A 12,361-nucleotide genomic window follows, 5' to 3' on the forward strand; every position below is an offset into this window, starting at 1 on the left:
TTTTTGTAAAGCGCGACTAATGAGGCAATGACGGTGATTGACTGAGATGCGGAGGCAGGGAGTTCCAGATGTTCGCGACAAGGTAGGGGAAGGATCTTCCTCCAGCCGAGGTCTTACGGGTCAATGGGACAGTGGGCAGTGCCAGTTGGGGGGAGCGGAGATGTCTGGTGGGTGTGTAGAAAAGAGGCAGTGGTTAAAGTATGCAGGTCCAGTGTTGTGGAGGGCTTTATAGGCGTGCGTGAGGAGCTTGAAGGTGATTCTTTTGTTGATCGGGAGCCAGAGAAGGTCTCTCAGGTGACTGGAGATGGGGCTGCGGCAGAGGATGTCCAGGATAAGTCTATCGGAGGCGTTCTGGAGGTGCTGTCGTTACTTTTGAAGTTTTTGGGTGGCGCCGACATAGAGTGCATTGCCGTAGTTGAGTTTGCTGCTCACAAGCGCTGGGATCACCGTTATCTTGGATTCGGAGAGGATCCACTTGAAGATCTTCTGAAACATGCAGAGTGTGTGAAAGCAGGAAGACAAGATGGCGTTGATTGGGCGGTTCATTGAGAGAGAGGAGTTGAGGATGATGCCGAGGTTAGGTGAGTGGTCGGGGGATTTGAGGGGTTCCGAGCACTGCGGGCCACCAGGAGTCGCCCCAGGCGGAGGACGTGGTGCCCAGGATGAGGACTTTGGTTTTTTCAGAGTTGAGTTTGAGGCAGCTCTTCTTCATCCAGGCAGCTACTGCCTTCATTCCATTATGAAAGTTGCTCTTAGTGGCTGTAGGTTCGTCGGAGAGGGAGAGAATCAGGTTGGTGTCGTTGGCGTAGGAGACTATCTTGAGTTTGTGGGGTTTTTTGACGGATGGAAGCGGGGCGATGTAGATGTTGAAAAGGGTGGCGCTCAGTGAGAGCCCTGGGGAGCTCCCCAGCTAATCTCTATAGGTTCAGAGAAAAGAGGTGGGTCAGTTATAAACTCATATTCTTCCACCAAGCAGCAGAACTACATTACAAGTACTTACTTCATATGGATTAAGGCACAGTTCATGGCGTTAACACTGGGCAAGTGGAATTTCCGTGCTCATCTTCCGTCCTGGCGCCGCTCAGCTATTAATGACACAAGCTGCCGCTTATGTGGACAAGAAAAGAAAATCTTAATCCATATTTTATATGTCTGCCCCCAACTGCTGCAGCAAAGGAGAATTTTTCTCTGTGCCGATTTTAGTTGGCTACGAGTGCTCACTTGCCAGCAGGCAGTCATCACCACCCTGAATTCATCGAATCCACTCCTAATGACAAAAACTGTTTAAGTTTCTGAAGATGCCTGCAACTAAACTGGACTTGGTCAACCCCACAAGTACTGTGGAAATACTCTTATATGCAGTAATTCGTGCACCCCCCATTACTGCATATATAACATGGCGACCGGCAGAACCCACCACAACAACTTTAGGTCCTTCACACTTAGCTGAAGACTAATCATACAAATCATTGTCCACATGGGCCGGGTTCAGCCATGTTATTAGTTTTTCTTGCACACTGCACTTTAGCACCCACACTGCTGCTCATAACAGATTCAAAGTGATCAAATCTACTTTCTGGGGTAGGGCGTTGCGCGCATTTTTTGAATATTTCATTACTTCTCTCTGCACTGGTCTGCTCTAAAATGAACTGCATAAGGCCAGCTTCTGAGCAAGACAAGTGTGTAACCTGTTTTTCGTTTAGCATCGATTTTTGATCTGTCGCTCCATAACAAGCCTGTGTTTTCCATAATTTGCACATTATTTGTTTGTAAATCTTTGCGCAAAATCTGGATTTGTTTTATGCACTGGCTGTTGTTTTAACCACTCTTTAAATATGGTTCAGTGGCGCATTCGCAGCACGCTTTCTCCAGACATGTTCATGTTCTGCGCATCTTGCACATTTCCCTAACCTTATGCGCAAAGGATTTGTTTTCTACGTGCTCAGTTTGTCTCCTATTCTTTTAGCAAGATAAGACACAAGTGAATCTTCTTTGCTAGCAATGCATTGACTGTATAGTTTTATTTAGAAAGTCGTACATCTTTATGTTTTTTTACTGTTTGTAAAGGTTTTAATTAACTATACAATAAAATTGACTATGTGGTTGTGTCTAATCCTGCCCAACTTTTGAAATACCAAGGTAATGTATCATGTTGCTGTTGGATTATTTCACACGTAGTTAGTGGGCAATTGCTGCGCCACGCTGTTAGCACAATGTGCTCTCTCACAAATTCCCACATGTATGGACATACTTTTAATGGCATGCATTGTGCCTGCCTAAAATATAAGTCTGCAACAACCTCAGAAAAGACTAGGCCACGATGTCTGAAGGTAATGCAATACTGTGAAAAAAACAACAACACGCAACAAACCTCGAGTGACTGATGCATACAGTAGAAGGTAGAGCAACATGCCTCTTGGTGGGAAGATGAAAAGCAGTCATGTATTTATGCTGCACAGTTGTTAGCTTTCATCACATCTTGTCACAATGATTTGTGCATATTGTGCCAAATCTTCAGCCAGTCCTGTCAAATGGCTATGGTAGGCAAAGCCACCATACTTGTGACACCTCGGTCTAGTGCTTACATCCTGTGTGTGGGGAGTATGTCCAGATATGGATTTTGTGCTGACTGTGCAACAAAACTCAAACAATACTTGACTGATAAAGAGTAACTAGGCCCAAACCAGTCAGGGGTTGCTTGTCTTGGAAGTCGAAGAAGACATGGCTTGGTGTTTCGAGGTGGACTGTTCTATTGGAGCAGGGCCACGGGTGCTTTGCAGGTGGTAGGTCTCTGTCTGAAGTGGCATACTGGGCATAGAAAGATGGTCTAGAACACAGCACCAAGCACTTGCAAGTGGTTAAGACTTTGTCAAAGAGTCCATCGACCGCCTTTGTGTTTTCCCTAGTACTTGTCACCAGATGCAGACAGAAGGAACTTGTTGAGGGAAGTATATGTTGCCAAATAGAGCTCATGACCCTTGTGACAAGAGGGGATCATGGTCAGTTACCTTTATGACTGACTATGCTAATCGAAAGTTTTGTGTTTTCTATTAATTGTAAATTCTGTAGCATCTCATCTAGTTCCGCACATTGTTGTAGATGACCTATTTTCACTATATTGTCACAGTGGCAGCAACTAGGCAGGGGAAAGCCATTGGGCACTGCTTCAGCCACACAGGAACTCGGCAGCAGGTCAAACAGGCAACACCAAAGAGGAGCAGGTATAAGAGGAGCTGAATATGCAGGGAAAGACAGTATTTCCCATTAGAGCCTTGAAGACCATCATCATGTTTCTGGGAATCTGCCATTGAGTGGGACATGGTGTACCACAACACTGCCATGGGCCCAGAGGAGAGTGTGGCGAGTGGTGTTCTGGCCAAATGATTTTGAAGAATAACACAATAAAACCTCTTTCTCTCCCATAACTCCTCTTCCTCAAAGCCCAGAACACTCAAAAGAATGTCCACAGCCAAGTGCATTGTACTAGCGTGGCACAATGCTTAGACTTTCGGATCACTGAAAAATCTTTGGGTTAAAAGCCATTCTGAACACTAAACAAATGATACAAAAAATGTTTTTATCTCATCAGATTGACCTGGCAGTGAAATGAAAGGTTTATGAGAATGAAAAAAAAGTTGACTAATTTCTTCAGCTTTTTTCACAAATCAGATGACTTCTTTAACTTAATGTTAACAAAATGTTGCCCAATTTGGCAGAATGAGGTGCATATAACCAATGCTTGATTTATAGTTGCAGCTACACATTTTTCACAACATCTTAGAGCTTTGGCTGTTTACTTTCTACCAGGGTTTACACGTATATTTGCAATGGAATTATAATTAAAAATGCTCACTTAAATGTATCCTATGATTTCATGAGTGGTCTTTTTTAGGTTTATATTCAGTGTTGTGTGATTTAGTCCCTAATTCTTAGCACCCACTTTGTGTTTGCACTGTCTTAAAAAGTTGCCATGGACAAAAGTTGAGAAAACAAAAGATTACATTGTTTTCGGAATACAGTGCAAATCCATGTGTTCTTGGCTACTTGTAAGCAGCCAGACCAAAAGAATAATAATGCATACCAACGGGTGCATACATATCTGGCCCACTAAGAATGCACGTACGGTTTAACATTTCCTTAGGTAGCACTACCCAAAAACATAATTTTTACATCTGAGAACAGATGTAGTTGAGTGTGTGTGTGTGTGTGCTTGTGCACATGTGTATATATCTGCTGCTCTGATCTTCTGCATCTAGCCTTCACTGGCATTGAGCGCCTGCACCGCGAGTCTCTTCGGATGCAGGCTGCCGGGAAGTAATAGCGCTGATGCGTGCTCACATAAATAAGGTATGTACTGCCCAAACGGGCCCCCCATTTGATCGGCCACACTCACTGTAGCTCCGGCATAGCTGATCTTGTAATCCTAACCGAGTACTGCTTTACATTTATTTTTAGTAAAACGTACCGGCACTGACAGCCCCACCGCGAGTGAACACGCGTTTGGGATAACAGGGTGGCATTGACATTCCAACCCTGCAAGGTAATTGATACATTACCAATTGTTCATGATTTAGTGCATATTGGCCACAGACCGGTTTTAACATCACGGCAATCCCATGCTCAAAACACCCTCCCCTTCTGTTTTTAGATAAATCACCCCTACCGAGGACTGACCTACCTGTGCCTAGTTTTCGCCGGCACATCAAGTAAGTTCCTCTATTCATTCGCCCTCGTTACAATTTTGTGTATTAGCAAAACATAGGGCCCTGACGGCACCTATTCTATTATATTTCAGTTCCCTTGGAGCATGTGAAAGCCCCTCCTGCAGACGGCACATTCATTGACCGTCGGCTGATGTAGGTAACCATCCACATCACCATGTTGATAATTACCACCATGCCTGTTCACGCTTGCAAAATTCTGATGTATGTATTTACTTACCTTATAGGCTCTCTTTCCTCTTCCTGACGAAGACCCCAACATGAGGCTGTGAATCACCCTTCTTGCGTATCAGGGGTCGAAACGTAGAAATACGCCGTTTTTCCTTGACACACCATAGGAGCAAATTGAGAGATGTATTCTCATATATCTATGTGTGATGTTAAATTGGGAACCTTTGCCCATTAGTTTGGTTGTAGAGGTTTTTTTTCATTTTTAACTTGGATGCAATTATTTATGTCACAACACCTTTACTCTGTCCCCCTCACATATTCACCTACCCTTCCCTTTTCACAGAGAGCACCGATTTCGAATACAGTATGTAATGATGATACAATTACATGTCTTTATCATAAATTGCTCGACACTATTTTGATTATGAATGAATAAAACGCCTGAAAGAAATACAAATAATCAAATTCTCTTTTTGATTGATTTAAATGTTAAAGTGAACATGGTCCTATCTGAATTTATATATATATGTGTATTAAATCTGCCATACTCAGACCAACCTCATTTGTACTGACCAACGGACCCAGGTCCTGAGTTTTAAGGGCCTACCCCTTTCATACTCATACTCTCAGAGCAAGGTTCCCCTTGCGAGGGTTTCTCTTTATACCTAATTTATTTTGATTTAATCACATTTTGTGTATAGATAGGGTGACATCAATATGGAACTCGAGACCCTATCCTATACAGAGGATTACATTAAGAACCTGATCGGGGGCGAAACAGGGACTGCTTTTTTAAGCTCAACCAATGCCAGTGTAGATCATTCTCTCAACGAAAAGATCAACAAACTTGAGCGGTTAGAGAAAAAATTGGTCCGTACCAAACTCCATGGCCACTTACTGACTGGCTACCTCAAGGCCAATATCATCCCGACTGGACTACAAGTCCGGAACGAACCGGCCATTTTCGTTGATAATCCCAAATTCAAGGAAGGGTTCAGTTTTGTGGCTAATAACTGCTCCAGGCACTGGATGGTGCTTGGAGTTGAGACCGCTAGAGACCAAGTGGAGCAACTAACTAAGGAAATTGATGACCTCAAGGCCGAGATAGCCAATCACTCAGCCTTTTCCGATGCCAAAGACACTCTTGACAGACTTAAGAAGAGTTTGAAAGACTTTGATGTGGAAACCCAGAACAAAAAATTGGAAAAACTCGCCAAAGATATTCAATACTACGACCGCAAGAAGACTTACCCATACCTTCAGCCTGAATACTACAGACAAGATAACCAGGGCCGTTTTTCCAACCGAGGCAGGGGAGGCTATAGAGGCAACAGGAGATATACAAATTTTTCTGATTCATCATATAGTGGGGACAGCGAGAACGATCACTCCACTCCCAGTACTAGCTACCAACAGCAAGATCAGTGGTACCAACCACACGAACAACAACCGCCTTTTTTAGGGGACAGCCAGTGGAGACCCCCGCGAGGACGCGGCCGGGGAGGATCATGGAACAACCGCTCGAACCGAGGACACAACCAACAGAACTGGGACAACGGGAGACCACAAGGCAATACACCCAAACAAGTGCGCTTCCAACAAGAAGACCACGGGGAGAGGAGCACCAGGAGGAAGACATACAGATGGTGAACAACATGGCGAACAGGACCAATCCCATCATAAATTTATCCAAATACACACTCTCCATGAACGAAAACAATATTCTCTGTAAAGGTTTATCCTATGTACCCACTGCATACCCGAATAAATTCAACATCCAGTCTGAACTGACACGGTTTTTCAGAAAACTAAGGTTGAGGTATTTCTTTAGGAATAAACCAACGTCAGCAATGACAGCCTTCACTAATCTAAGACCACCATCCACCTTCATGCCCACAGCATCCTCAGTGACCCACGAAATCTTGACATACGAAAGTGTGGTCATGAGAGATGTCCTCAGAACCATTAACCAAAAGCACTATGTGAGACATAACATCACCAGTGGTGAGAGGTCCGCCCTGGAATCACTGAAGAACAACAAGGCAATAGTGATTAAGCCAGCAGACAAGGGCGGATCCATAGTGGTACTAGACGTAGAGGACTACAAGGCGGAGATTCTATCCCAACTATCAGATGGCACAAGCTACAGATCACTAAGGCGTGACCCAACTAAGGAAATACGCACAGACATCACTGCCATAACAACTAAGGCATTAGAAATGGGCTTTCTTTCCAAGAAGGAGTTTGAATATCTTAATGTAGACCAACCGAGAACACCCACCATCTATGTTCTCCCCAAAGTGCACAAGGATCCAGTCAAACCACCGGGAAGACCCATTATTTCAGGGTGTGGCTCTCTGCTGGAGCCCCTTTGCAAGTACATTGACGTGTTCCTGAAGCCACTAGCAGAAGCCACTCCTACCTACCTCAGAGACACTATGCAAGTCATCAATTACATTGACCAAATGCCATTCAACAAAGAGGAACAGATTTTGGTAACAATGGACATCATCTCCCTCTACACCAGCATTCCCCAGAGACCAGCATTGGACTGCATGAGAAGAATGCTGGACGGACGAGTGCAACCCACCCCAGTCCCAACTGAATTCATAGTGGCGCTACTAGATATTGCTATGACTAGGAACTTCTTCATTTTCCAAAATACCTTCTATGAACAAAGCAAAGGAGTAGCGATGGGCGCGGCCTTTGCTCCAGACTTAGCCATTCTGTTTATGTCTGAATTGGAAAAGGACACCATCCTCTCACACAACAATCCTTACAGAACGATGATTACATCATGGCATCGATACATCGATGATGTCCTGATGATATGGACTGGCCAATTTGAACATCTCCAGGCCTTCCTGGCATGGCTGAACAACCAATCGCCGGATATCAAGTTCACCATGCAATCTAACACAGAATCGATTGATTTCTTGGACATCAGTATCAAGGAAAAGGAAGGATACCTCTACACAACCCTCTATCGGAAGCCGGCTGAAAGAAATTCCCTGCTAAGATACACCAGCCATCATACCAGGGGACTAAGAGACAACCTGCCTTTCGGACAATTCCTCCGTCTCCGGAGAAATTGTTCCCTCAAAGAGGATTTCTTCAGGGAATCGGAGGACCTGATCGCCCGCCTAACTGACAGAGGCTATCCCAAACGCCTAGTGAAGAGATCCAGGAAAAGGGCGTGGTTTCAAGACAGGGCAACTTTACTGGAACCAAAGATGAGAAAAACATCGCAAGAACGAATGATATGTGTCACCACCTTCTGCACCGAGAGCAACGCCATCCGCAAAATTGTGAACCAACACTGGGATCTGGTAGGAGAAGTTTTGCAAGTGCCTGAACCCCCCATGCACGCCTTCAAAAGATCAAGGAACGTAAGGGATTCGGTGGTGAGATCTCTACTAGAAACCCCACCGGCACCGACAATTCGGAACCTATGGAACTTACCTGATTTGTCGGGCCATTTCAAATGTACAAAATGCAAGGCCTGCCCACTGTGTTTGGAAACCAAGCAGATACGGTATAACGACCAGACAGTAGACTTAAAATCAATGACCAACTGCAACACAAGCGGAGTGATTTATGCGATTCTTTGCCCATGCAACCTGATGTACATAGGACAAACGCAGCAAAAAGCAAAGAACCGCATCTTCCAACACTGCAGCAGGATTCGCTGCGCAACCTTAGGGGCCCCTTTGGTTGAGCACTTTACTGAGAAAAACCATACTCCAGAGTCCATTCGCTGGTTGATAATTGAGAAAATCACCCTCGGCCCCCGGGGTGGTAACCTAGCGGCCGCACTGAATACAAGGGAATGCAAATGGATGCAGAAGTTTCAAACCATAACCAAGGGACTTAATGAACTGGAGGCGAGTTTCTCGCAGATGGCGGGACTTAATCCCGAATAGACTCTGGGATTATTGCCTTTTGTTTTCTCCCCCTGAAACCACACTGTGTATTACTATCCTTAATATACAACATGACATTACACAGAACTGCTTTGATAACACCCTTGTGGAATGTATACTGTGTGTTGTAACTTGTTAAGCATCTTTTTTCTCCAAACATGTAGAAGTGGATTACACGATCTTTGTACATAATGTCTGGTCTTAAACATGTTAATTTGGTGATCCATTGTTTAATATCAGGCTATGCAATTAGATGCAATCTCTCTGCCCTGGGACGGTTTAATACAAATGTAGCACGGCACGCACGAAAAGGCCACACCCCAACGTGCCAGGGTTTACCCTGCGACATCATTGGAGACCTTTTTGCCCTCCCCGGGCATGTTCGCCTTCGACTCGATGACGAACAGCCAGTTCTTTTCCACAGAAAGGGACACTACCCCTTTAAGAAAGCCTCTGGAAACGCGCGAACCCAGCCGCGATCCCATTGGACCGCCGGGTCGAGCCTCTTCTGCATCTAGCCTTCACTGGCATTGAGCGCCTGCACCGCGAGTCTCTTCGGATGCAGGCTGCCGGGAAGTAATAGCGCTGATGCGTGCTCACATAAATAAGGTATGTACTGCCCAAACGGGCCCCCCATTTGATCGGCCACACTCACTGTAGCTCCGGCATAGCTGATCTTGTAATCCTAACCGAGTACTGCTTTACATTTATTTTTAGTAAAACGTACCGGCACTGACAGCCCCACCGCGAGTGAACACGCGTTTGGGATAACAGGGTGGCATTGACATTCCAACCCTGCAAGGTAATTGATACATTACCAATTGTTCATGATTTAGTGCATATTGGCCACAGACCGGTTTTAACATCACGGCAATCCCATGCTCAAAACACCCTCCCCTTCTGTTTTTAGATAAATCACCCCTACCGAGGACTGACCTACCTGTGCCTAGTTTTCGCCGGCACATCAAGTAAGTTCCTCTATTCATTCGCCCTCGTTACAATTTTGTGTATTAGCAAAACATAGGGCCCTGACGGCACCTATTCTATTATATTTCAGTTCCCTTGGAGCATGTGAAAGCCCCTCCTGCAGACGGCACATTCATTGACCGTCGGCTGATGTAGGTAACCATCCACATCACCATGTTGATAATTACCACCATGCCTGTTCACGCTTGCAAAATTCTGATGTATGTATTTACTTACCTTATAGGCTCTCTTTCCTCTTCCTGACGAAGACCCCAACATGAGGCTGTGAATCACCCTTCTTGCGTATCAGGGGTCGAAACGTAGAAATACGCCGTTTTTCCTTGACACACCATAGGAGCAAATTGAGAGATGTATTCTCATATATCTATGTGTGATGTTAAATTGGGAACCTTTGCCCATTAGTTTGGTTGTAGAGGTTTTTTTTCATTTTTAACTTGGATGCAATTATTTATGTCACAACACCTTTACTCTGTCCCCCTCACATATTCACCTACCCTTCCCTTTTCACAGAGAGCACCGATTTCGAATACAGTATGTAATGATGATACAATTACATGTCTTTATCATAAATTGCTCGACACTATTTTGATTATGAATGAATAAAACGCCTGAAAGAAATACAAATAATCAAATTCTCTTTTTGATTGATTTAAATGTTAAAGTGAACATGGTCCTATCTGAATTTATATATATATGTGTATTAAATCTGCCATACTCAGACCAACCTCATTTGTACTGGCTCTGATCTACAAGGCTTTAGTCTCAGTTCCACACATAGGAAAGAAAAGGAAGATAGAGGTCATTATTCTTACCATGAAGGAGAGTGATAGGATGAACAAGGCCTCCCTCTGCTTCAGGTCTTGGGTTCGTCATCATCTGACCAATTTGAACCAGTGCTGCGGCCTGATCCATATTTAGGTTAAACATATCCATAGTCTCCTTGGCTAGTCCAAGCACAGCTTCAGAAGCGAGTAGTCCGCCCAAATGTGTGCTAGTCAAGCTCATAGCTGGTACTACAAACTTCCTTCTTTGAACTTTACCAATACTGTCTTCATTAGTCGTCCTAATAAAAAAGCAGAAAGCACACTGTTGAATTCGGATGCAGTAGAAATACTGCACTTGCAAAACCATAATGAGAGGGAAAAAGTACAACAAACTTCAAATCTTGTGGAAAATTGTGATTTTGGAGGTGTATTTCAGAGAGAACAAAAGAGAGACACTACACTTTAATTATTTTATAACAATTTAACACAGCCATGTTGAGGTTAGGACTTTTACATTCAAAATGTCTGATGCAGTTCAGCACTTTGTAGTCCATATATTTAAATTCAAGTCTGTCTTCTAATTTGAGGTGGAAACAGCGTTTACATTCTAGCTCCCCAATGTTTCTTATGGTTTAGTGAAGTATAGAACAGAGGGCCAGATGTGCTAAGAATTTTAACAGTCGCAAATGCTCCAGTTCGGTATTTGCTATAGCTAAAATGTTTTTTCTTATATACTAAACCCACTTTAGGAATCGGAATCAGAAATGCCTTTCAGACTCCTATATTGGGACTCGAATGGATACTGATTTTGTAGGGGCGTCCCTTCCAAATACTGAATCAGTATCTTATAACTCAATGTTTTACAACCAAAATTTGTTCACAAAACATTGAATCTGTTCATAAAAACCTCAAAGGGGGTGGAAATGCATTCCCTTTGTGAACGTAAAAAAAGTTCGTTAGGGACCACTTCCAACACCTAAAAAAAAAGTAAACCTAATTTTAAATGTAGTCCCATTTCTTTGAGGAAAACGGCATCATTTAAAAAAAGTTAACTTTATTAAAAAGCAATCACAGATATGGCGGTACGATGACCCCAGCCAACGACTATCCTTTTGAAGGCCTCCAATCATAGTGAGATGTAATCAGTGACAAACCTCATTAAGATCCAAGAGGTAGGTGGGATTGCAACCCGCTAAGGTTTGGAATTTTAAGAATTCTTTTGTAGTCACAACGATACTTGTTGCAAATTGCGACCAGTATTTTGGGACCTAGTGACTAGAACATCTGGCTCTTAATTTCTCAGTACTTGTGTTTTACCTCCTATTTTTGCTTTATTTCATAGGAAAACAACACATGCTTTGGTGTCTGCACAAGTAGATTAAAAAACCCTCTTCTCATGAGGCTCTAGATAGTCCTATATTGAACAGGAGTGGACACACTTCTCTCTGTAAAGTGCACTATGAGCACATAACAGCTGAAACACATAAACATAGCTCATTGGATACCATGCTTTTGAACATTTATTTACAGTTTCCATGTAACAGAAGAGTGAAATGGAAAATGGAGATTCACAGTTCTACGAAAGCCGGATACACACACTCATATGGTGTAAAAAACATCTACACTGTCCCTCACTATACGGCCCTAGTGGCTCACATACATACCAGTGAGTTAACACTGGTGTTTACTTTTTTTTTTTAACACATCTGTTTATTGTTTTACTGTTTGTTTTCAAACAGACAATCAACTGTGGCACCCAAATACAGCAGTCGGATGTTATCCCGTAAATGCAAAG

The 12,361-nt window shown here is 43.5% G+C and overlaps 1 protein-coding gene across 2 annotated transcripts in view; it reads right to left on the bottom strand.

Annotated features, from left to right (window-relative positions):
• The window catches only part of ZGRF1 (zinc finger GRF-type containing 1), an 829,426-nt gene that overhangs the window by 195,081 nt on the left and 621,984 nt on the right, over window positions 1-12,361 (bottom strand). For both annotated transcript variants that reach the window (XM_078676730.1, XM_078676729.1), the window contains exon 21: window positions 10,615-10,865. In XM_078676730.1, coding sequence (XP_078532856.1) covers window positions 10,615-10,865 — 251 coding nt within the window. The remainder of the gene's footprint in view (window positions 1-10,614; window positions 10,866-12,361) is intronic.

This window comes from Lissotriton helveticus, chromosome 2_1, assembly GCF_964261635.1.
Source record: "Lissotriton helveticus chromosome 2_1, aLisHel1.1, whole genome shotgun sequence".
In the NCBI taxonomy this organism is placed as follows: domain Eukaryota; kingdom Metazoa; phylum Chordata; class Amphibia; order Caudata; family Salamandridae; genus Lissotriton; species Lissotriton helveticus.